The 26,566-nt window shown below is 45.5% G+C and overlaps 1 protein-coding gene across 6 annotated transcripts in view; it reads right to left on the minus strand.

The window, feature by feature from the left end:
- NIPAL3 (NIPA like domain containing 3) overlaps positions 1-26,566 on the minus strand; it is a 52,010-nt gene that overhangs the window by 14,999 nt on the left and 10,445 nt on the right. For 4 of the 6 annotated variants that reach the window (XM_081586734.1, XM_081586731.1, XM_081586729.1 and 1 more), the window contains exons 2-6: positions 16,975-17,043; positions 15,026-15,197; positions 12,231-12,290; positions 6,993-7,138; positions 3,407-3,503 (exon numbers count right to left, since the gene is read on the minus strand). In XM_081586734.1, coding sequence (XP_081442860.1) covers positions 3,407-3,503; positions 6,993-7,138; positions 12,231-12,290; positions 15,026-15,113 — 391 coding nt within the window. In that variant the 5' untranslated portion in view covers positions 15,114-15,197; positions 16,975-17,043. Of the gene's footprint in view, positions 1-3,406; positions 3,504-6,992; positions 7,139-12,230; positions 12,291-15,025; positions 15,235-16,974; positions 17,044-26,566 lie in introns of all 6 variants that reach the window. The other 2 variants (XM_081586732.1, XM_081586733.1) reach the window with 1 other exon arrangement.

A 26,566-nucleotide genomic window follows, 5' to 3' on the forward strand; every position in this document is an offset into this window, starting at 1 on the left:
TATTTTAAAATTAGAGTTATGTAACTCTGGGCTTTTATAGTATGTATATTACAAAACATATGCAGGAAATATACTTAAAAGGTGAAGATAAAAATGAATACCGGTTTGAATGTTTTTTTCTTCCCATACGCCCAGTCCACTGTCTTGCTCACCTCACTGTAGAGACCACTGCTTTACCCAGCACCGCCGAAATGACCTCTCACCCTAAACTATCGGATCCCCCTGCCATAGCAGGAGTCAAAAGAAACTCCCAAGTATGGTACAAATAAAGTTCCCTGTTCTGGCTGCAATGCTCTGCTTTCCTATTTTCTCAGCCTCTGCACATTTTACCTTCTCCTGCCAATAGCCCATCAGACACAGAGGCTTTTGGTGGCCCCTCAGCTACTTAGGCCGCAGTTTTCAAATGTCAGCAGCCAGCTAAGATAAGCGCTTCCTCCAGACTGCCCTTGTTAGTGAGGAGGGGACAGAAGGGAATTGGCCAACGTGCCTCAGAACTTTCTGGTCTTCGGATTCACCAGGAGAGAAGGTTTGGGACCACGATCTTCCAACCCACTTCGCAAACAAAATCATCAAGGAATGGGCCCCTGAGTCATGCTACAACAGGAATGAATCCTCTAGAATACGATGCTCAGTGAAAGAGGCTGGTGACAAATAGCCACAGGGTGTATGATTCCACTTCTATAATATGTCCAGAAAGGCAAATCCATAGAGACAGTAAGTACATTAGTGACTGGCCATGGGCTTCCCTGGTGGCTCAGATGGTAAAGAGTCTGCCTGCAGTGCAGGAGACCTGGGTTCCATCACTGGGTCCAGAAGATCCCCTGGAGAAGGAAATGGCAGCCCACCCCAGTATCCTTGCCTGGAGAATTCCATGGACAGAGAGGAGCCTGGCTGGCTACAGTCCATGGGGTTGCAAAGAGTCGGACACGACTGAGCGACTTCACTTTCTACTTCCACTTCCACGGGCTGGGAGGATGGGAAATGAGGAGTGACTGCCAGTGGCCATGGTGCTTCTTTTGGGGGGCTACAAAACATTCTAAAATCTGATGATGATGATGGTTACATCCTCTGTGAATATACTGAAAATCACTGAACTCTACACTTTAAACAGGTGAACTTTATGGTATGCAAATTAGATCTCTGTAAAACTGTTTAAGGGCCTCCCAGGTGGTCACTAGTGGTAAAGAAGCCGCCTGCCAATGCAGGATACGGAAGAGATGTGGGTTCGATCCCTGGGTTGGAACGATCCCCTGGAGGAGGGTATTGCAACCCACTCCAGTATTCTTGCCTGGAGAATCCCATGGACAGAGGAGCCTGGTGGGCTACAGTCCACGGGGTCGCAAAGAGTCGGACACGACTGAAGCGACTCGGCAGGCACAAAGCTGTTAAAAAAGAAGTAGTGGAACCCTATCGTACAACGACACGGATCTGCGTGGTCTACGGCCCGTTGCTGGAGTGGACTTGCTCTCGGAAGGACCGGGGGAACTGACACACGCTGCGGACCAGAGCTCACCTCGTTTAATCCCCTTCCCGGCCCTGAGCCCTGGGGGTCCTCTGAGGCCCACGTTTAGGGACAGTGTGGCTGACACAGAGAGAGTCACTAGGAGGCAGTGGCGGGGCCGCACCGACTGCTCCCTCTCCAGGAGGAAGGGGTGCTTCTCACAGCTCTTCTTAGCAGCTCTACTCTATGCGGGCCGAGAGCCTTGCCCCAGTCTGATTTAGGAGCCACTTCCCCCACTGTACCCACTGTGCCTCTAAAAGGAAAAAAAGAGAGAGAGAAAAATCGAAATCAATTCTTGCCTTTAAATCCAGAATTAAGTCTTCACCTTCGACAGGTCTTACAAGCATCCTTAGGGACTCCGCTGTTGGAGCCCGCTTCACCCCCGACTTCTCTGAATTAATTTCCCATCGCTCCCTCCAGCCTTACTCTGCTTTCTTCTTTGTCACTGTTAATTGTCGCTGCTCAAACTTAACACTACTTCCCTGGTGGCTCAGATGGTAAAGCGTCTGCCTACAATGCGGGAGGACCCAGGGTCAATCCCTGGGTGGGGAAGATCCTCTGGAGAAGGAAATGGCAACCCACTCCAGTACTCTTGCCTGGAAAATCCCATGGACGGAGGAGCTTGCTAGGCTACAGTCCATGGGGTTGCAAAGAGTCGGACACGACTGAGCGACTTCACTTCAACTCATTTACTGTCATTTTCCTCCCTTTAGAATAACAGCAGCCTGAGGGGAGGGGTGTCTGCCTGGCTCACTGCTCAAGCAAGTCTGCAGCACCTCTTCTTGGCCCTTAGGAGACTTGGTATTTGAGCAAGAACACCGAACGTTGCCAGCAGCACGAAGAAACCGACGAGGCCCATAGATAGCCAGCGGGAATTTGCTGTATGACTCAGGGAACTGAAACTAGGGCTCTCTGACCACCTAGAGGGGTGGGATGTGGGAGGGAGGTTCAAGAGGGAGGGGACAGATGTATACCTATGACTGATACATGTTGATGTATGGCAGACACCAACACAATACTGTAAAGCAATTATCCTTCAATTAAAAAAAAATTGAAAAAAAAAAAAAAGAAACTGACAAGGTCTGTGTCCGGTTAGCAGGGACCCAGACCTTGCACGGAGAAGGCAATGGCACCCTACTCCAGTACTCTTGCCTGGAAAATCCCATGGATGCAGGAGCCTGGTAGGCTGCAGTCCACGGGGTTGCTAGGAGTCAGACACAACTGAGCGACTTCACTTTCACTTTTCACTTTCATGCATTGGAGAAGGAAATGGCAACCCACTCCAGTGTTCCTTGGAGAAGGAAATGGCAACCCACTCCAGTATTCTTGCCTGGAGAATCCCAGGGACGGGGGAGCCTGGTGGGCTGCCATCTATGGGGTCGCACAGAGTCGGACACGACTGAAGCAACTTAGCAGCAGCAACCAGTGTTCTTGCCTGGAGAATCCCACGGACGGGGGAGCCTGGTGGGCTACCGTCTATGGGGTCGCACAGAATTGGACATGACTGAAGCGACTTAGCAGCAGCAGCAGCAGCAGCAGCAGCCCTTGCAGCCTCTGATGCAGAGGGACCAGCCTGAGCCAGCCTCCAGCAGCTCCTGGATCCAGCGGCCCACAGCTTAGTAAATAAAACCCATTATTTCCTTTTGGTGCTACTTAAAGAAAGAAAAGAAAGTGAAGTGGCTCAGTCGTGTCTGACTCTTTGCGACCCCATGGACTGTAGCCTACCAGGCTCCACCGTCCATGGAATTTTCCAGGCAAGAGTACTAGAATGGGTTGCCATTTCCTTCTCCAAAGGATCTTCCTGACCCAGTGATCGAACCTGGGTCTCCCGCATTATAGGCAGATGCTTTACTGTCTGAGCCACCAGGGAAGTGGCAAAACTCAACCACCCAGACCCTCACTTACCGAGTAAGGCCACCAAGAGGAGAATCACCACGATGTTGTTGGCGTTCCTCTCCTTGTAGAAGTACAGCAGCAGGCAAAAGAGAATGATCTCCACGAGCTGCGGAGAACAGCAAGAGGGGAGGTCAGTGGTGGCCCACGGGTGAGACCAGGAGACCCTGGTGGGCTGGGCTGGAGTTTATGCTGCACACTGCACCAGCTGCAGGCCCTCCGTGCCCAGACCACTGCTAGACATCCTGCAGGGAAGCAGGGAACGCTGAGTCCCTCTAACCTGCACCCTGGGGGAGGAGACCACCTTGTCGTGGGGGCTCTGAGGGTGCTGTGCCGGCCTCACATCCACCTTGTCTTGGACGGTCAAGGTTCATCAGGCTGGGCTGGTGTCCCCCTTCAATGCTCCATGGTAACGCCCACTAAAACTGGGGAGCTGGTCACAGAGGGAGATGCTGGACTGCTGAGAAGAGCTCTTCGGTAAAGTACGTAAGTATATATATATACCAGTTGCCCACTAACCAGGCCATTGCGGTGTGCAGCTTGGCAGAGTCGAAAGGAGAGGACATCTGGAGTCAGGGAGGCCCGGTTCTGAGCTTGGATCTCCTTCTAAACTAGCTGGGTGACCTTGGGCAGGTCACTTAAGTTCTCTGAACCTCAGTTATAGCCTCTGTAAAATGGGGATAATGACAATAGTTCCTAACTCACAGAGCCATAATCACAGCTTATACTTAATGAGCTCATGAATCTGCCTGGCTCTCTTCTAAGCATGTTATTTTTACTCACTCAACTTATAAATCAGCACCATAATTCTAGGAAGCAGATACTATTGCAATCCCAAGCTAGCAAATGGCAGAGCTGGGATTTGAACCTGAACAGTTTGGCTCCAGGACACATGAGCTTTCCCACTAGGCTATGCTGCCTGCAGATGGGGGCCCCGTGCCTTGTGTTAAGGAGATGCTCCCCATCAGTAGAATCCTACTGCCTGCAATGCAGAAGACCTGGGTTCGATTCCTGGGTTTGGAAGATTCCCTGGAGAAGGGAATGACTACCCACTCCAGTATTCTTGCCTGGAGAATGCCACGGACAGAGGAGCCTGGTGGGCTACAGTCCATGGGGTTGCAAAGAATCCTGCCAGAGAATGGAAAGTTAGAGAACTCTGAAGTTTGAGAAGTTCCCCACCCTTGCAGCAACAACTTGTCCTTTCTACGCCTTATAAAGGCCCAGACATTGGCAATACTCTTCCTGGGAGTGAAGTGAGCCCAGCGCCCAGCGAAACTAAAACAACAGCTCAGCTCCATTTGCCTGCCTTGACCTCCCTCCCTTTTTTGTTTACCATAAAAACCAATAGAGAAACATTAATCGGCATTTTAAAAAGAAAACCATTTTTTTAATTCTTCATAATTATGAGACCACAAAACACAGCGGCTTTCATTTTCCTGTGTCTTCCTGTCTTTGTCCCGGCGAATACCTATTTTCTCTACTTGTCCTTGTCAAAGCCCAATTTTGTGCTGGGCCGGTTTTAGTTACATAAACAATTTTCATATTTTATGAAGTTGTCATAATTATCTTTCATTGCTGCAGAATACGCCATCAAGCAGATGCACAGTTATTTCTCAATATTTCCAACTGATGAGCGTGGATTCTGGCTGAGGGTAGGGGTGGGTCCAATTTCCCCACCATTTTCATGATGCTTGAATGCATCCCAGGAGAGTGCTTGGCATTCTATTGCGAGCTGACTGTGTATGTGCTGCTGCCTCCGGATAGACCACGAGTTCTGTGAGTACGTCTCATTTAGTTTTTATATCCACAGAGCAGAGGCACAGAGCAGACACCCATTTATTGAATTTGATTTGGCCAAATTCCTCCAGCTGCCTCACAGTCATGACGGAGGAAGACAAACTGAATTGGTCACTGAACATCGGTCATGTGCTGGGTGGTTCTCACACCATCTGCGTCTCTCCTGACAACTACTGCGGGTCCATGGATCCGCCAACTTACAGAGAAGGAGGCAGAACGTGTGGCCAAGGGCCTTGGTAATGGCTACACAGTAAGGAACGGACTCGAGCCCAGGACTCTGTAAAGAGAAGTCTGTGTTCTGGGGTCAAGCTTTTCCTGAAAAGGTGGGTCTCTGGCTCTGCCTGGCAGACACTTTTCTACGCCAGCCAGGTCAATGCTGGGGCTGGTGGCGGTCAGGAGATGACACAGCCCTAACCTTGGGGAAACCTAAATCCTCTGATTTATGGGAAATCTGAGGGGAAAGGACGTTTGGGGCCTCTGCAGCAGGCCCAGGCGGCTGAGTCAAGACCAAACAGTGAACGCTTCGGTCAGCAGGCTGTGGGGACACGTGAGGCCCAGGCAGGCAGGCTTCAGGTCTCGCTCTGCCCTCAGGGGACTCTGAGCAACCTCACTAACCCTGAGATCCAGTTTTCCAGTCCATAAAATGGGGAGAAAAACACCTGTGTTATAGGACTGTTGAGGGAATCTGAGAGGTGATGAAACAAATTTTCACATCCTGAGGGCTGGGAAAGTCATTCTGGTTTATACATGGTTTAACTCAAATTTTATGCTAACTAAAACAGCTTGTTACACACATTGTATGTCTGCTTTAATTATGAAAGAAAAGGTAACATTGACCAGAAGTAAAGAATGTTTATATTAAAAAAAAAATTAAATGCCTTTCTTCCTGGTACCCCTTCGATGGTAAGATTCCCTCCCCAGGTACCAAGGACAAACTGTGAACATGCTGATCTGTTTTTTTTTTTTAACTTGAAAGAACATATCTTTGACTTGTTTAATGTTCTTTGACCTGACAAAATACAAAATTGTGCTGAAAACCAGGCTTCCCTAGAGCAGATCCTCAGAGTTATCTGAGAGGCTGTCTTCTGGGCTATGGTCTATAGTTTAGCTCATTTAAAACTCTTGGTTTATTGATTATTTTTGGTGACAGATAATATATTAAAAAGCATTTAACATGGTGCCATGCATGGAGCAGGAATATACCAGTAACTTTATCAGATACCTTCGATGTTTTCCTTGATTAGTCTACCTGTAGACCCAACCAGGATGTAACTGGAGCAGAGGACTGAGCTCCGGCTGGCGGTTTAGGAAATAAAGTTCCCTCTGTCTCTCGTTTTTCTATCAGCTTCTATCAGCTGTGTGATACTGGGCAAAAAGAAATAACTGCTTATAATTTTAACTTTTTTTTTCTTACCATAACTGTTTTAAATGCTCAATGTGGCGATAAAGACAAAGACAAAATAAAAACATAAGCAGAATTCCACCTCCCAGAGACAACCACTGATGGAGTTTCTGTTTTTCTGTCCAGTCTTTTACAGATAATGTACAGACCTACAAATACCTCTAAAAAATCAAGTTGTCATATTATACATGCAGTTTTAGACATTACTCAGGACACAGTGGGGGAAAAAAAAAAAACACTTCCCTGGGAATTACATACTCCTGCGAGCATGGTGTTCATTGCTGTGAGATACATCATGATTCCCGTGAACCCCATCTGGCGGGGAATTCAGGTTTTCGGTTTCTAGGACTCCATCCCCATCCCCACCATCTCAGGTGGAAGGACCGGAATTTCTCGTACCATGTACAGGAGGAAAGGCCAGCTCACGAGGTGCCGGATGATGTTATCGCCCGTCATCTTCTCGTGACTGTTGGGGGCGAATGTCACCAGCAAGTAGGTACCCACGATGGCCAGACCGCAGCCAATGAAGGATAAGATGTAGCGCCCTGCAGGGAGAAGGAAGCGTCACATGGCTCACTGCAGGCACTGGCCAGGCCAGCATGTGCCTCTGGGGCAACACATGAAGACCTACTGTTGTTTGAATTTTCGGTTTTTCTTTACTTAAAAAAAAAAAAGAATATCTCCCTGAGTGTCATTTAAAAAAATAACACTTAACATTAAAAAAAAATTTTAATGGGTATAGCATGCATAAAAAAAAGTGCCTGATGAATTTTTACAAAGTGAACTCACCCATGTAACCCAGGTGGAGAAAGGGAACATTAGCAGGACCCCCAAATCCTCACTCATGTCCCCTTCCCAGAGGTAGACTCCACCCCCAGGGTAACACTTTGACTTCTACCAGCACTGACCATTTGCCTGGGTTTGTACTTTATATTGGTGGAATCATAGACTATGTTTTCTCGTGTCTGTGTTCTTGCAAGATTATGCTTGTGAGGCTCTTCTGTAAGGTGGCCTGTGGTGATAGTTCCTTCATTCTCACTGCTGTATGGTGGTCTACATGCGAATAGGATACAATTTATCATTTCTACTGTTGACGGGCATTTAAGTAGTCTCCCGTCTTGGGTTATAACAAATCATGTTGCTATGAACATTCCTGTGCATGTCATTTGGAAAACAAATACATGTACTTCTGTTGGGTATAAAACTAGGAGTGGGATTCCTGGGTCCCAGGACATGCAGGTGTTCAGTTTAGTAGTTACTGTCATATGGTTTTCCAAAGTAGCTGTTCCCCAACTTCCACTCCCACCAGTAGAGTATGAGTAAAACTGCCTATTTTTTCTTTTTCATTTTAGCTGTTTTGGTATTACGCTCTGGTTTAATGTGCATTTTACAAGGAATATTCTAAAGCTAGATGGGCAAGATTTAAAAATATATATATATAACCCTCAAAAGCAAACCTTCAGAGCCTATGTTTTCCAAATGACAGGCACAGGAATTTTCATGGCAACATGATTTGTTATAACCCAAGACTGGAGACTACTTAAATGCCCATCAACAGTAGAAATGATAAATTGTGTCCTATTCACACGTAGACCACCATACAGCAGTGAGAATGAAGGAACTATCACCACAGGCCAGGATACACAAGAATCTCACAAACATAATCTTGCAGGAACAAGACAATTTAAAAAAACTGTCTAATCCCCTCCCAGTTGGCTATTTAAACTACTCCCAACAGAACTATCTAAACACTATCAAGACTACTCCACAGACTTGTCAGAGTCTGTTGGTGGCCCAGGAGGCATGCTCCTGGGTGAAGGTCCAGAGTCTCCTGACTCTTCCCCAGGGTCCTGTCACACTCAGGTTGAACCCTGTGGGGTTGCTGAAAAGCTTCTGAGGTTGACGGAGCCTAGTCCCAGGCAAGCTGAAAAGGGCTAAGACTTCTGAGCTGCACATATGGTGACTGCAGGCCTCTGGATTTTCCTGTGATAGAATTAACTATACCAGTTCCATTCTACCATCTCTAGGAAATGTGATACCACATTAAATGTCCTTTCATTCTAGGCCTCAAAAGGTGTTAAAAAAAAAAACAAAAAGCCAGTTATTAAATTCCTCAGCGAATGAAGGACACATGGTTATACTCAACAGGGTAAGTTCTGTGCAAGCCTATTTCTTTAAGTTCTCTGCAGGCAGGGACAGGTCTTACTCATCAATATGCCTGCATTGTCCAGCAAAGGACCAGCACTGCGTGAGTGTTTGCTGAATTTAATGGAACTTGAAGCAGGGCGGTCACATACAATTGTGCAGGTTGCTCACTGCACAAGGGCAATGAGGAGGGCTAAAATCTAGCCCAAGCTCTGCTCACCAAGGCAGGTGCCCACAGAACTACAGACGGCCAGAGGGGCATCTTTTTCCAATTCACATAGGGTGTGCTGCTCATTCCAGGACCACCTAGAATGACCCTGGAAGGGACATAAACCTCTCCACTGGTCTCTGAATCAGCCCAGCCCCACCCCTCTCCTTAGCAGAATTACCTCAAATCATTCTGAGTCTTTGAGGCATGGTTTATTTGCTGAACAGTTCAGTTCAGCTCAGTTCAGTTGCTCAGTCGTGTCCGACTCTTTGCAACCCTACGGACTGCAGCACGCCAGGCTCCTTGTCCATCACCAACTCCCAGAGTTTACTCAAACTCATGTCCATTGAGTCAGTCATGCCATCCAACCATCTCATCCTCTGTCATCCCCTTCTCCTCCCGCCTTCAATCTTTCCCAGAATCAGGGTCTTTTCCAATGAGTTAGTTCTTCCCATCAGGTGGCCAAAGTACTGGGAGTTTCAGCTTCAACATCAGTGCTTCCAATGAATATTCAGGACTGATTTTCTTTAGGATGGACTGATTGGATCTCCTTGCTGTCCAAGGGACTCTCAGGAGTCTTCTCCAACACCACAGTTCAAAAGCATCAATTCTTTGGCGCTCAGCTTTCTTTATAGTCCAACTCTCACATCCATACGTGACTACTGGAAAAACCAAAGCATTGACCAGACGTGCTGAACAGTAGTTCTGCTTTTTCCAGAGTAAGATTCTTTTCTTTTTCCACCTCCTGTTCCCATCTTGCTCTTACTCTTCACCAGTGATTCAGAACAGTGGTTCCCAAACCTAGCTGTGTGTCTTCAGCATCTTGGGAGCTTCTTATCCCTAACGTTTTGCATTCAGAAACTTTCAGACACACAGAAAAGTTGAAAGAGTTGTAGAGCAAGCACCCATAGTCCCACACCAAGACTCTAAATTGACATTTTCTTAGACTTGCTTTAACAGCTATCAATCCATTTTCTTCATCCCTCCACTCATTCTTCAAGCCAGGTTATTTTCGGATATATTTCAAAGCAAGTTGCAGACAAATATACTTCATCCTGGGGAGTTTGTAAGAATGCAAATACCCGGGGCCCTCAGCCCAGATTCAAAGTCTCTGGGAATACAGCCTGGATCCACCATTATGTCACTTCTTAGCGTGGCTTGTAAGGTCCTACATCATCCAGTCCCCATGCCTCCTTGCTCTCATGTCCTCCTTCCTCCTGTATTCATCACCTTACAGCTATGCTGGCTTTACTGATACCAGATACACCAAACATTCCTGCCCCAGGGCCTTTACCCCTGCTGCTTCCTCTGCATGGAACACTTTGCCCACAGACCTTGACAATGGTAGTCTCTTCAGTATTACTTGGGTCTGGGCCCCACCTCTTCAGAGGGTCTATCCCTGATCAGTCTAGGAAAAGTATCCCCGTGTTCCCACTACCCCACCTAAAAGCATTGTTTTCTCTGAAGCACTCCCTAAAATCTAGAATTATCTTATTGATTTAGTCATATAGTTCACTTGCTTATTATATATAAACATGTATACAGATGTATACCTATATATATAGGGTTTCTCCAATTGACTCAGCAGTAAAGAATTGCTTGCCATGCAGGAGCCTCAGGTTTGATCCCTGGGCTGGGAAGATCCCCTGGAGAAGGGCATGGCAACCCACTCCAGTATTCTTGCTTGGAGAATCCCGTGGACTGAGGAGCCTGGCGGGCTATAGTCCAAAGGGTCCAAGAGTCAGACATGACTGAAGTGACTCAGCATGTCTGCACGCACACACACATATAATATACACATTAGACTGTAACCTCCATCTGTCCTACTGCGATATCCTCAGCACCCACAGCAGAGGGTGGAACTTAGTAGGTAACTTCTTCCCCACCCCTTGGGTTTCTATGTGGAGGGGCCACAAATGGACCCACACTTCTGCTTCTTGCCCCATTGGTCCACATTTCTCAATTGAATGGAGATAATCTATGAAAGAGGAGAGTGAAAAAGTTGGCTTAAAGCTTAATATTCAGAAAACTAAGATCATGGCCTCTGGTCCCATCACTTCATGGGAAATAGATGGGGAAACAGCGTCAGATTTTATTTTTGGGGGCTCCAAAATCACTGCTGATGGTGATTGCAGCCATGAAATTAAAAGACGCTTACTCCTTAGAAGGAAAGTTATGACCAACCTAGATAGCATATTTAAAAGCAGAGACATTACCTTGCCAACAAAGGTCTGTCTAGTCAAGGCTATGGTTTTTCCAGTAGTCATGTATGGATGCGAGAGTTGGACGGTGACGAAAGCTGTGCACCAAAGAATTGATGCTTTTGAACTGTGGTGTTGGAGAAGACTCTTGAGACTCCCTTGGACTGCAAGGAGATCCAACCAGTCCATCCTAAAGGAGATCAGCCCTGGGTGTTCATTGGAAGGACTGATGGTGAAGCTGAAACTCCAATACTCTGGCCACCTCATGCGAAGGGTTGACTCATTGGAAAAGACCCTAATTCTGGGTAGGGTTGGGGGCAGGAGGAGAAGGGGACGACAGAGGAAGAGATGGCTGGATGGCATCACCGACTCGATGGACATGGGTTTGGGTAGACTCCGGGAGTTGGTGATGGACAGGGAGGCCTGGAGTGCTGCAATCCATGGGGTCGCAAAGAGTCGGACACAACTGAGCGACTGAACTGAACTGAACTGAATCTATGAAAAGAATTTAAACACTCAGATTTTGTTCTTTTTTCTCCCTTCTCTGCCACAGGATATGTACAACAGTAATCCTGGATAAGTGTTCCATTCTGTAAACCTAAATATTTCCTTGGGAGACTGGCCCAAGGTCTAGCTGGGGGCTGGGGTGCACTGGAGGAGCATGTACACAAGTTCATGTGGCTGCATGTTCTAATCTAACTTTCATTAGTAACAAAGCATAACTTCTGATCTTCTGTATTTGGCTTCCTTGCTTAGTTCCCATTGCTTTAAAACTCAGGGAAAGAGGGAGCCTTTTATTGGGCCTACTAAAATCCCAACAATAGATGTTCAACAATTACTGATTATATAGGATGAATGAAAGCCCATTTTAAAAAGTCTCACAGGTGGTTCTGATGGATAGTCAGGTTTGGGAACCACTGATTAAAAAACCCAGCCCTCAGCAGCCTGCTGAGGGTGGGATATAGAACCACACGGAGGAGAAGGAGAACGATGATCTCTAGATTAGGAGGAGCTGGTTTTATAATGAAAAAAAAAAAGCGCAAGAATAAAACTACGAACATGGGCTCAAACCAACGAACTTACTCAGGAAGTCTTTAGGTTTCCATTTTTCTTTGATGAATATGATTCCTATGATGGCGCTGGCTGTAAGGAAAGAATAGCAGAGGAAGAAGAAAACTGAGGCTGCCGTCAGTCAAATGTGAGTCCCTTCACCCACGCCCTCTGGGCTGGCTCATTTGCACTGGAGCTTGGTATTTCCTAAGCTCTCACTCATGCTCCCAAGGGCTCAGTCCCTTGTAATGTCCATCTTCGAAACAGAGGCTCCTCTCTGAGCCTCCCTGAGGATTTCCTACAAGGCCAGGAGCACCGGGGGTTGCCTGTTTGCTGTGTGACCAGCAACTCACACAAGGTCTTTCTGGCACGTTCACTCTTTGGGGTGGGCGCTATTATGATTCCATGTGAAAAATGGGGACACGGAGGCTGAGAGAGGGACAGGAATCCCTCAAGACCATGCAGCTGGCAAGGAAAGGCTCAAGCCTAGGACTGTTGGAGTCCAGGGCTCCTGCTCCTTCGCGGCAGTGTCCGCCTCTGATGTTTCCCCCTGGTTCTTTTCTCTTCCTGACTCTTCCAAGCTTGCAGATGTATTCAAACTTCCTTATGACTGTCCTAAAAGAGGAGGCTGGCATTGATTGTGAATAGCCCTGGATTACTGTCTCAGGTCTGCCTCTCTGGCTGCGTTTCCTGGGTAGGTCACTTCACCTGAGAATTCATTTCCTAGTCACTGAAACCGTGCGCTGGATCCAGCCTGCACCAGCGGGCTGAACGTTAACGGTCAGGAAAACATTAGTAGCTCGGAATCAGCCACAGTGTATTTATACCAGAAACACTGCAAATCAGGTCTTCCTTTTCTGTCTCATTTTTCTGTCCCTTCCCTACCTCCTTCCACCTCCTCTCTTCCTTCTTTCATTTTCTTTCTCTCAAGTTAGTTTATCAGCACATCACTGAAAATACCTACTTCTCCCTGGAGAAGGAAATGGCAACCCATTCCAGTATTCTTGCCTGGAAAATTCCATGGACAGAGGAGCCTGGTGGGCTACAGTTCATGGGGTTGCAAAAGAGTTGGACACAACTAAGCAACTGAGCACTCAGAGTTATAGGGTCAATTAAATGAGATAACACATGCAAATTATTTATCACATGGTTTGTGATCAATAACTGAGCTATTATTATTATTATTAAAGCATCTGGAACAGTGACTAATATGTCATAGGTACCCAATAAATGGTGGTTATTATTTTAATATTTATTATTTTTAATGTTATTTTTTTGCTGGGTGACTAAGAAACTCTAAGAGCCCCGTAGTTTCCAAGGGCTGATCCCTGAAGTTCCATCATTATAATTTGGTCTATTTTAAAGAATTTGGTTATTTGATCCTTATTAAACTTTAAAGCTAATATTTAAAGCATCTGTCATTCAGTCACATATTCCTCTTTGTGAATAAAGGTTCTAAGAGCCTTTTGGAGAGATCAGCAATGGGCAGAGGACAAATCTATTAAAACCCTGTTGGGACTGAGCAACAACACAGGTGTGCAACGTGGGGCAGATGTAAGACAGTAGGGAGAAGTCAAGACTATGGTAGACAGCTTGCCTCAGTGAAAGGCACTCAAACGATATTCTGAAATAACACTGTGTGGGAAAGAACATGGCATGCCTAAAGACCTTTGTCATCTTGTAGGTGGCCTGTTTACCCACCCTGGTCAAGAAAGAGGGGCTTTTAACAAACAAGATGAGGGAAAGGAAATAAGTTTCCACTCCTTTGCCAACTCCTGGTAATTGGTAATGACTGCCTGAAGCCCTGAGGATTCTGAGGGCCCATCCAGGCTCACTAGGAAGGAAGGCTATGATTGATTAGTGATGTCTGCCTTGGGTACAAGAGGGGCCGTAATTGCCACGCATATGCCATCCCTGCTGGCCCTCTTAAGAGGGCCTCTTAATTCCAGGAGGATTAAGACTCAAAATATGATTTTCTCCTTTAAGAGCAGGGAGGAGCTTCTCAGCACTGCAATCCTTGCCAGCAAGATGAAAGGAAATATTTCAAAGCAAGTTCACTGTCCTTGCTCCTACGTACAAAAAACTATTGTCCGTGATCTACTAACATCTTTTATTTAAGAAAAAAAGAATTTTTTTCTAATTCTATTTTATTTGTGACCTCATGAATGTCAAAATTCCTTTGTCTTCTAGATGGTTTAAATGTTCTGAAACACTGGTTCAGTGGTTACAGAAATTACAGAAAAAGTGGCAGATGAGAAAGTTGATGATGTTTTTAAAATGATATCGGTTGATGTAAAAAGATCAGCAAATAAGTTGAATGTGCATTTCTTACAGGGGCCTCTCTGCTGGCTCAGATGGGTGAGAAATCTGAATTCTGTGAAAGCTTAGTTTATTTTCACGGTGTTAGGATGAACGGGTCAAGGTTAATCTTCCTTCTGCAGTAGAAATAAAAAGCAATTCTGATAAGCATTCTGAATCTTAAACAGATTCGAGAGGCAAATAGCCTGGTGTGCATCCCAGCCCTGCTCCTTACTAGCTGTGTGATTTGGGAAAAGTAGCTTCACCACTCTGTGCCTCAGTTTCCTCATCTGTAAAATGATAATAATAACAATGTCTCCCTCAAAAGGCTGCCAGGAGGATCAGGAGAATCAGTATCTGTAAAGTGCTTAGAGTAGGGGCTGCTGTGTACGAAGCCCTTTGTAAGTGTTAGGTAATATTAGCAAAGCAAAAGCTGGCTTGTTGAACAAGTCTCTCTGATCCTGGCGGTGACACTGATCGCAGAGGTGGGCGAGTCCCAGGGGAGGGGTGGGTTGGGAGCTGAGTCTTACCTATCACAGAGACAGCGCCGAGGGGCACGATCAGGGAGAGGGGAGCAAAGGCGTAGGAGGCAAACACGCCCAGCTCGCCCAGAAGCATCAGGAACAGGCCCAGCCACCATGTCTTGGTCTTGAAATAGGCCCGAGGGTCCTTGGAGCCTGCGAGGCGGATGTGGCAGTACTTCTAGAAGTCCAAGAAAGAACTCGATTCGTCCAGATCTCTGGGGAAAAGATGCTACAGCATATGAACCCTAAATCCACTGCCTCCCCCCTACTCTTAAAAATAACTTGGGGGAGATTGTCAGGTTTTTCTGAGTCCTCCCTCAGAGAAAAGTAAACACTGGCGCTCTAAACCTTAGATTGCTCTTCTGAGACAAGAGCTCTCAAACTGACTGTGAGGCCTTACATTCTCCGGGAAGCTTTGAAAAAATACACGTGTCTGGGCCTCACCCTCAGAGGGGAGGCATGGGCAAGGCCTGGAAATGTGCATTTCTGATGCACATCACAGGCAATGAGCAGTCTGGGGTGAGAGCCATGACCTAAGGATGCCCACTTTAGCCTGGCCCTCAGGTTGACCCTCTAACTGTAAGGCTCAGGAGTCCCCTTGTTTAGGGTGCCCACCTGGATACCCTCCTTTCTGGAGAAATGCCCTCAGCTCTGCTAGGCAGATCTGTGAGTGTTAGTAGATCTTCCCCCACCTTGGGTGGACACTGGGCCCAAGCAGGAACAGTATTCCTGGTTCTGGAAATGTGAGCTTGGGACACAGACCCTGAGGCAGTGACTAAGGAAAGCCTGAAAGGCATGCTGAGTCAGAGGGTCAAGTCTGCCACATGGGTCCTGGATCACGGTGCGGGGTTGTGTAGAAGCAGATACGGAAGCAGAGGAGCCAGTCTGCAGAGGGAGGAGAGGGAGCCAGACGAGGAGCCAAGAGACCACGCAGCCTCAGAAACACACACGTGTGCACACGTGGAAGCAGAGTGTTCATGTGCCCGCTCTAGCGAGGCAGAGCAGCTCACTCGCTGAAGCTGGGGGCAGCGTGAAGGGAAAGGATTAGTCAATGTGCTATATTTGCCCTGCTTACAGGTGTCCAGCCTTTTTTTTTCTTTCTTTTTAAGTTGTGGCATGTGGAATCTTTAGTTGTAACAAGTAGGGTCTAGTTTCCTGACGAGGGACTGAACCCTGGCCCCCTGCATTGGGAGCATGGAGACTTAGCCACTGGACCCCCAGGGAAGTCCCAGTTGTCAAGTCTTAGGCTGGGCTTCCCAGAAGCAGTCCTTGAAACAAGGGCTAGGGAGCAGGGCGTCGATTTGGGAGGTGATTCCAGGAAGCAAAAGCAGGGAGGCAGAAAGCGAGACAGGCTCGGGAAGAAGGTCATTGAAGGGTACACTAGAGGGTGAGTTAGTGCTTAAGGCAACTGGGCTCAGTTCCACTGAGGACTCTCTAAGAAACCCTGTGAACTCTCCTCAGAACCATCCACCCCAAGGAAGGGGGACTGGGGGTATTTATCCATTGACTCCCAATTCCCACTGGTTGAAGGCTGCCCCGGGGCATTAACAACCACCACCAGCGCCCAACGCACACAGCTGGCTGTCTAGCTGCACCTGCGGCCAGTGGGGCTTATCCCCCCGGTGCTCCGAGCTCCCTCCAAACCACAGCTGCCTGGGATCTCAAGTAGGCCGAGGGCATGTGGGGCAGGGCGTCCACAGCAGCTGCTCCAGGGCACCCCACCCACCCCCAGAGACTTCTAAACAACAGACAGCACAGTCTTCATAGTTGAGGGATGATGGGGAATGAAGTGGAGGCATAGAACCAAGAGAGTATTCTGGAACAACCCACCAGGTACTGTCCCAGCCCTGGGATGGGGTAGGCAACATCCCACTGGGAGGAGGCAGGGGCCTGCACCGGATAACCCCGCTCCGGCTGCATCTCTGCCCCAGGCAGTGCTGGTGATGGAAACATACCTGGAGATTAAGTGCAATGCTGACCACAAGGTGCCCAAAAATTGCCAAGAGAGCGCCGATCAAGTTTTCCTGTAAGGAAATGTCACAGAAGCAGACGTGAATGAGTTGGGCCTAAGCCAAGGGGCCCCAGGACACAAACCGTTCAAACAGTTTGAACCCAACTGTTTGCTGTTTCAAAACAAAATCAGGAAGAAACATTCATCACAAAACCACGCCTCCCCAGATCCTCTAATGGAATTTTTCTGTCCGAGTTTAATCTGGCTGCCTTGCTAGCTGGATCATCGAAAAAGCAAGAGAGTTCCAACAGAATTTACAAGAAAAACACAGGCAGGGGCACATTCGCCATCTAATCAATGGAGTCTTCCTCTTCCCAGAGGGGTCTCAACAAGACTTTTTTTAACTGGCAAAGTTGCTGAGGACACTTTTAATTATTTAATTTATAAAAATTTAATTTATGTCACCTTAAGAATGAGGTTCAGATTCCTTAGCATTTTTTAAAAAAACCTGATACAATGATAACCAAATATATATTCACTGTAGATTCACTGTAGAATAATTTAGGAAATATAAATGAAAAGAACAATAATGCAAGAAGACAAAAAAATCATAGATGATTACTGTAAATGTTTTGGTTTTTGGAAAATAATTTTCTGTCCATAAATTTAGATGTCAATAGAAATGTTAATGTATTTTATAAAAGTAAGTTGATAATTTGTTTTATAACCTAGTCCTTTACGTAAGGTATGATAAATGCATTCCCCAATGTGTGTGTGTGCTAAGTCACGTCAGTTGTGTCCAACTCTTTGCGACCCCGTGGATTGTGACTCGCCATGCTCCTCTGTCCATGGGATTCTCCAAGCAAGAATAGTGGAGTGGGTTGCCATTTCTTCCTCCAGGGGATCGTTCCAGGGGTCGAATCCCCATCTCTTACATTTCCTGTGTTAGCAGGTGGGTTCTTTACCACTATCACCTGCAAAGCCCCTGATTCTATGAGTTTGACTATTTAAGATTCCCCACATTAGTAGAATCATGCAGTTTCTATTCTTCTGTAACTGGCTCATTGCCTCAGTCAATTTGGGCTGCTGTAGCAAATATGACAGAGTGAATGGCCATTATTTCTCACAGATCTGGAGGCTAAGAGGTCCAGGATTAAGGTGTTGGCTGATTCTGTTCCTGGTGAAAGCCGTTTTCCTGGCTTGCAGATGGACACCTTCTTGCTATGTCCTCACATGGTAGAGAAAGAGAACTCTGTCTTGTCTCTTACAATGGTACTAATCCCATTTATGAATGCCCGATTCTCGTAATTGCCTCCCAAAGTCCTCATCTCCAAACACCATCACATTGGGAATTCTGACTTCCACAAATGAATTACGGTGGGAGGACAAGAGGCACAGTCAGTCTAGCACTTCTTTCACTTTGCATAATGTCCTCAAGGTTAACCCATGTGGTGGCATATTACAGGATTTCCTTCTTTTTTTTAAGGCTGGGTAATATTCCATTGTGGGCTTAGGGAAGCCCAGTGGCTCAGTAGTAAAGAATCTGCCTGTCAACGCAGGAAATGCGGGTTTGATCCCCGGGTCGGGAAGATCCCCTGGAGGACAAAATGGCAACCTCTTCCAGTATTCTTGCCTGAGAAAAACCAAGGACAGAGGAGTCTGGTGGGCTACAGTCCACAGAGTTGCAAAGAGTCAGACACGACTTAGCGGCTAAACAACAACATTTCACATTCCATTGTAGTATATACCACATTTTCTTTCTTCATTTTTCAATGGACATTTGGGTTGTTCCCACACATTGACTGCTGCCAACAGTGCTGCAATCAACAACAGAGCACCAACATCTCTTTGAAATCTTGATTTCAGTTCTGCTGGATCCTGTCCAGACTTTTGACCCATAGAATTGTAAGCAGTAAAATGGGTGTTGCTTTTAGCCACTTAGGATGTTGTTATACAGCAACAGCTAACTGATGAGCTTCCTCAGTGGACCAAGGCTGCTTAACGATCCAACAGTTTTGGGCTGGGACTGGAGATGGGACTCTGTTCCAGATGTTTACAAGTGGGTGGTTTTGATCTTCCATTTGATCCGAGTATGGATCACTCTACTGTTAGGTTGTTTCCCACATTTTTGCTCAGTTAAGGTATTTTAATGGCTCTAAAAGCCTTTTAAGGTCATTCTGGAGAAGGCAATGGCACCCCACTCCAGTACTCTTGCCTGGGAAATCCCATGGACGGAGGAGCCTGGTAGGCTGCAGTCCATGGGGTCGCGAAGAGTCAGACACGACTGAGCGACTTCCCTTTTACTTTTCCCTTTCATGCACTGGAGAAGGAAATGGCAACCCGCTCCAGTGTTCTTGCCTGGAGAATCCCAGGGATGGGGGAGCCTGGTGGGCTGCCATCTATGGCGTCGCACAGAGTCGGACACAACTGAAGCGACTTAGTAGCAGCAGCAGCATGAACCCAGAATATCTTTATTTAACTTTTCACTACCTTTTTTATTGTGATGCAGTTCAAAAACCATAAAAGTCAGCGTTTTGACCTTTTCAAAGTGTTTTGTTTTTAGTATATTCACAATGTTGTTACAGGTAATGTCATTGAAAATGGTGGAATAAAAGACCTCCAGGGAACTATCCCTCCAGAAAAACAATGAATGAACTCGTAAACACTGTCTGAATCAATTTTTATAGAACTCTGGAGTCTAGTTAAAAACTTATAACAAGCAGGGGAAGGCCTGGTGAAGAAAGAAGCATTTGCTTTACAGGCAGAGAGCACTACGGCATTTTACATCACCTGCCAACTATCCCTTAAACTACAGACCTATGGGAGTCATGAGAACCGAGGCAGCAATAAGGACTTTATTTTTTAGATATTGTGGTTGTGGATTCTGACCTGTCTGGCACAAAGGCTTGCCTTTGTTTTGCCTGACTTGGAGGCGTTCAAGGGTTGGTGGGAAGCTTCCAGGATACTATTGCCAGAAGCACTTAAAGGCACAAGTGTTGGATGCAGCAGCCCGGGGCAAGGGATAGCACTGGGATGAACAATAGACAGAAGGGAAAGACTGGGCAGGAAGAGGCCAGGAAAGAAGATATGGGGGACAAGGTGAGTCGGGTAGGGCTTTTAAAAGCTCTCAAGGATCCTGGGGAATCAAGAAGACCATTCACATACCCAGGGCTGGATGTGTGCTCCAAAAAACACTTGAGAAGATGCTAAGTATTCACATCCGGTAGCCTTCAGGCAGAGGAGAAGCAGCAAGAATTCAGACAGAGCTGTAAACAGACTGGTCAGCCTTGGAGTAGTGCCCCAGCAGAGCCAGTGTGCAAAGCCTGGGAGAGTTTTGTCTTGGTTTGTTTTTGCTCTAGGCATTCAAGGAACTCTACTGAAACACAAACTGACCACCAAGCTATCAGACACAGACTTGGGTGAGCCACACACAACAGAAAATACAGACTTTACCAAAAAATGTTGAGAAAAATCACTAACCAAGCAAACGATAACAAATCACAACAGAGGGTGCAGGGGTGGGGGTGGATCTGATTTCCAGAGTTGCCACATTATCTTTTTTTGTTTGGCCGCCCTGCACAGCCTGTGGGATATTAGTTCCCTGACCAGGGATTGAACCTGGGCCCTCAGTAGTGAAAGCACCAAGTCCTAACCACTGGACCTCTAGGCAAAGTTCAGTTCAGTCGCTCAGTCGTGTCTGACTCTTTGCGACCCCATGAACCGCAGCACGCCAGGCCTCTCTGTCCATCACCAACTCCCAGAGTCTACCCAAACCCATGTCCATTGAGTCAGTGATGCCATCCAACCATCTCATCCTCTGTTGTCCCCTTCTCCTCCTGTCCCCAATCCTTCCCAGCATTAGCGTCTTTTCCAATGAGTCAACTCTTCGCATGAGGTGGCCAAAGTATTGGAGTTTCAGCTTCAACATCAGTCCTTCCAATGAACACCCAGGACTGATCTCCTTTAGGATGGACTGGTTGGATCTTATTGCAGTCCAAGGGACTCTCAAGAGTCTTCTCCAACACCACAGTTCAAAAGCATCAAGTCTTGGATTTTTACATGGCTGAGTTCTTTTCACACGACTGGTCAGCTCTTCTACTAGAGATAGCTTGGTCTTTGTAAACTGACAGATCAGGCTTGTTTAGATTAGAAATGATGATGACAATGATAATGACAAATAACATTTATTGAGCGTTTACTACATGCCAAATACTGTTTTAAGTACTTTATACATATTAACTCATTTAATCCTCATAATAACGACATAGGTAGGTACTGTTATTTAATTTTACAGTAAACAACAAACTGTGGAAAATTTAAAGAGATGGGAATACCAGACCACCTGACCTGCCTCCTGAGAAATCTGTATGCAAGTCAAGAAGCAACAGTTAGAACTGGACATGGAACAACAGACTGGTTCCAAATCGGGAAAGGAGTACGTCAAGGCTGTATATTGTCATCCTGCTTATTTAACTTATATGCATAGAACATAATGGGAAATGCTGGACTGGATGATGCACAAGCTGGAATCGAGATTGCAGGGAGAAATATCAATAACCTCAGCTATGCAGATGACACCACCATTATGGCAGAAAGTGAAGAAGAACTAAAGAGCCTCTTGATGAAAATGAAAGAGAAGAGTGAAAAAGTTAGCTTGAAGCTCAACATTCAGAAAACTAAGATCATGGCATCTGGTCCCATCACTTCATGGAAATAGATGGGGAAACAACAGAAACGGTGAGAGACTTTATTTTTGGGGGCTCCAAAATCACTGCAGATGGTGACTGCAGCCATGAAATTAAAAGACACTTGCTCCTTGGAAGAAAAGTTAATATCAACCTAGACAGCATATTAAAAAGCAGAAACATTACTTTGCCAACAAAGGTCCGTCTAGTCAAAGCTTTGGTTTTTCCAGTGGTCGTGTATGGATGTGAGAGTTGGACTATAAAGAAAGCTGAGTGTCAATGAATTGATGCTTTTGAACTGTGGTGTTGGAGAAGACTCTTGAGAGTCCCTTGGACTGCAAGGAGATCCAACCAGTCCATCCTAAAGGAAATCAGCCCTGAATATTCACTGGAAGGACTGATGCTGAAGCTGAAACTCCTATACTTTGGCCACCTGATGGGAAGAACTGACTTATTGGAAAAGACCCTGATGCTGGGAAAGATTGAAGAGAGGAGGAGAAGGGGGCGACAGAGGATGAGATGGTTGGATGGCATCGCCAACTCAATGGACATGAGTTTGAGTAAACTCTGGGAGTTGGTGGTGGACAGGGAGGCCTGGCGTGCTGCAGTCCATGGGATCGCAAAGACTCGGACACAACTGAGCGACTGAAATGAACTGAACTGAAGGAAACTGAGGCACAGAGGGTATGAGGTCACTGGTAAGCTGATGAAGCAGAACTGGAACTTGGGTAGTCTGACATTAGAGCCCGTGCTCTTAACTGCTATGTCAAACTATGTTATATATAAAGCTCTGGAACAATGCCTGACACAGGATAGGTACTTGGTAATTAGTAGCTATTATCAAGGACCGGGGAATCGGTTCTTGACTCAAAGGCTCCGAGGCTAGCACAGAATACAGATCTTTTACAGAGAAGGGAAGAATAGCATTCCAGACACATATTCACTTAATCAGTGCCTAGTGCATGCCATGTACTGACTGTCAACGTGCCGTGCACTGTCCCTGTCCTCAGGTCATACATATTAAACATCTGATTATTATTACTCACACTTCAGTCAGAGCTACCTAGAGAAGCACAGAGGCCTGATTTAGTGTGTGAGAGACGCAGGGTTAAGGGAAGCCCCGCTGAAGAACCGTTTCACAAGGAGATCTGAAGATGCAGACTGGTGGCGGTGAGGTGGAGAAAGCCATCCTACATCCTGTGGGAGGCCCGTATGGTGGGAATGAGCATGGCACCTTTGAGGGATGGAAAGAAGGTGATGTGGAGGGATAAGATCCAGGGGGAAATGGGCTCAAAGGCACTGAACGTAAAAGGGGACCTGTGTGTGAGAGCTTGAGGACCAATGAGGGTTTCTATGTAGCTGGGGCTATCTTCTAGATACTGAGTGAGAGGGATAAGGCTTAAGGGCTGGGCTGGCCAGATTGGGAGGGGGCTTTTCTATCTCAGACAGTTTGGTTTCGGGCTTGGAGATAATAGGGAGGCTCTGAATCATTATGACTGCTTCTAAGAGAGAAATCAGGATGGCAAGGTTTAGAAGGCCACGCCCTTCAGACTAGGAGCCCTAGGGGCCTTCTTTAACAAAGGTTTTGCTGATGATTGTAAGGGATTCAGCCACCAGAATTTCCATCCAGGCTTTTTGCTGGCTACCTATAGCTTCCCTTTCTCACTTTTCTCAATAGCTTCTTCCCAGTTTATCAAAGAAAGGCTTGTCTTTCACTCAAGTTGTCAAACCACTAAGAAACCAAGGGGAATTCTGAAATTTTGTTTCCTGGGAGATTTCTTTAGTGATAAATGCCAATTCTTGGAATTGTTTTCTCTTCCTCTCTCATACATATTTCTGTGAAGGTATGACAGACATTAGAATAGGATACTCTGGCCCTTGTTAGGATATTTAGAAATCCTAACAAGAGAGAGTCTGATTTAACTGATGTTTGGACAATAAAGACTAGCTTTGTTAATTAGGTTACACCCACAGTTCTAAGTTTTGACCAAAAAATATATTCAGGCAAAGTATAAAGTATTTATAATTAAAATACATGTACAAATATTTATGGTAAATATTTGAATTATATTCTATAGTTAAAATATATATTGTTGTTGTTCAGTTGCTAAGTTGTGTCCAACTCTTGGTGATCCCAGGACGGTTGCCTGCCAGGTTCCTCTGTTCATGGGTTTCTCCAGGCAAGAATACCGAAGTGGGTTGCCATTTCCTTCTCCAGGGAATCTTGCCAGACTAGGGATCAAAACCTGCATCTCCTGCATCAGCAGGTGAATTCTTTACCACTGAGACACTAGAGAAGCCCATATAGTTAAAATACATGTGTGAATATATGTTTTACGATACAGTAAGGGTAAAGGTATAGTTAAATTAATAATATTTCAATTTCCCCAATCTTTTCTGAATAGATCAGGTTAACGCAAGGTGCCCTAAGTGAAAAAAGTTACTAGAATATTGATAGTGCTTTTTTGGTAAACTTCATGGAAACTGTAAAAGCAAAAACAGATCCCTTTTTAAATTAAGTGTGTCTAGTATGTCGTTGTGAACACGAATGAGGTCCTATACATATTGTTAGCTGATAGGTCAATAAAAATAGTTTATCACTACCTGATTTTTAGCACAAAACTCAGAAGGAGTTGAAAGAATTCAGTGATTCACTACACTTCTTCCATTCTGGGTATGTACACAAGCTCTTCTAGCCATAATAACCAAAGCTTGCAACAGAATGGATGCTAAATTCTATCTCATTCTATCAGTTAGTAACATGCATCTTAAATATTGAAAATGAAGTCCTATTTTTCTCATTCATATACATTTTTCTAAACAATGTTATTTTTTGCTCAAAAATGATGATAAAAATTTATACTGCATTAATCAATTGCTTTTATTCAATTATATAAAGAATTCTGTATTGAATCAAAACCTATGAACCTTACGTCAAAGGAAAATTTTTTAAACGAAATTTGGTTACATACTCTACACTTTTTCTTGTAGAGGTATGATAGGTATTTCTGTAAAAATTTTAAGGATTAGGCTGCAATCTGTTGCAGTTGCTGATCAACATTAAGAAAACAATAGGATGCTCTGTGTTTGGACAAGCAGGCCCCTTAGATAGTTAAAATCATATCTCAGGAAAAATCTTAATGAACCCAGATTCTTGCATCTTCCCACACATAAAAATAAAAAGCACTAAAATCAGTAACTTGAGATTTTTTGTGACTAGCGGTAATCTTTTACCCAGATGTACACTTTACTGCATGTGTTTCCTAGTAAAAAAAAAAAAATCACATATAAACTGGTTACTCCCCCTACCTCTTCAGAACAGCTTTCTCAGAGCTACTGAGAAGCTGTCTCCTGGGCTATAGTCCTCAGTAAGGTCTCTGAATAAAACTTAAATTCACAACTCTTGTGTTGTGAATTTTTAAGTCAACACACATTTTGGGGATAATATTCTGTGGGGGAAATGGAACTTAGGGAGGAAAAGGGAAGATGTAAAAATTCCAACTGTTAAAGAAGAGTTTTTTCAGAAGACTGAAGGTAGGTATCAAGCGGTCTTTATATTTTGGGGGCTTTAGTTAAGCGTATATAAGAGTTTTTTTAAAAAAACAATAGAATTTAAATGTGCTAGGAACTATATGCTTTGCAGATATTTAAGTTTGTAATGAAAAGTTTTAAGTTTTAGATGTCAACTAAAAGAAAGTGTGAGAAAATACACAGTGTTTCCTTGGAGGGTCAAGTTTGAGGACCTCAAAGGAAGTCCTTCACTCTGTTTGGCTCCTAGGATTGAAAGCAAGAAACTCAGCTTCATAAGGGGCAAAGATCTTGGGGCCAGACAGGTAGTCTAATAACTCAGTTTACCTATGCTAATGAGCAAATTGTTATAAACTGGCAGTAATTTTGCAGGAACTGCCTTGGGCAGGTAGGAGACTGGTTCCTGCTCCAACAACACCTCAAAGCTGCTTTATCTAAACCTTAGTGGGAGACAGAGGAGAGCTGAAACAGGCTCCAGGAATTGTGCAGAAACTGAGACCTGGGTGGTGATGTTCAGAGGGCAGGTTGGGCCACACACTTGCAGGTTCAGGGTAGGCAGGATGGTGGAATCTGCTTCTCTGAGGCTCGGTTCCTCTCTGCTCTGCTGGGTGGGAGGACGGTGCTCCTCTGCTAGAGCTGGTACAGAAACTTCTTGAGGTTGTTTGGAAGAAACACTTAACACAGCAACTTAGAATTAGGGTGGACCATATGAAATGGCTGATATCCAACTAGTTTTGACCTACAAAGGTGGAAGATTCATATGGCTCGACCTATAACTGGTAGTCACTATATTATTTTTACCAGGGAGACCACGCTGTCCTTTGAAAAGACTAAGTCTACATGGCTGTTGGAGAATGTGCTGTGAAATGTGACACAAAATGGAGTCATTTAAGTCAAGAGGTTTTAAAATGGGGCTGCGAGGCCATTAAGGAGATGGACCTTACATACATCCTCACAGGATGGAACCATAACTTTCTGAACCAGGCCAAACCACAAATGTTCCAAGGACTCTGCAATCCCACGTGCAACTTGTCACAGTAATGACTTCCCCTCTAGTGATGGCCTTAGAGCTCAATCACACTTAGCCACAACTAGCTTCTGTCTCTAACTTCAGTGAAAATCCCTTGTAACGCAAGCCTCCCTTCACTTTTAAAAGCCCTTGACTTTTACTGTTTGAATTGATACTTGAATCTGTGTGCCCTGGGCTGCAGTTCTCAAATTCCAAATGAACTCTTTTTGCTTGATTATTTCTAGGTTTATTTAGGTCGACAGGGTTGTTAACAACTTGCCAAGGGGCAGTAAAGAGATGAAGAGGGGACATAAGCAGCTGTGGCTGAACAGACAAGTCAGTGCTGTTTCAGGGAGGAGGCTGTGGAGGTGTGA

Source organism: Giraffa tippelskirchi, chromosome 3 (genome assembly GCF_054371585.1).
Source record: "Giraffa tippelskirchi isolate mGirTip1 chromosome 3, T2T-mGirTip1v1.2.pri, whole genome shotgun sequence".
NCBI classification, from domain to species: domain Eukaryota; kingdom Metazoa; phylum Chordata; class Mammalia; order Artiodactyla; family Giraffidae; genus Giraffa; species Giraffa tippelskirchi.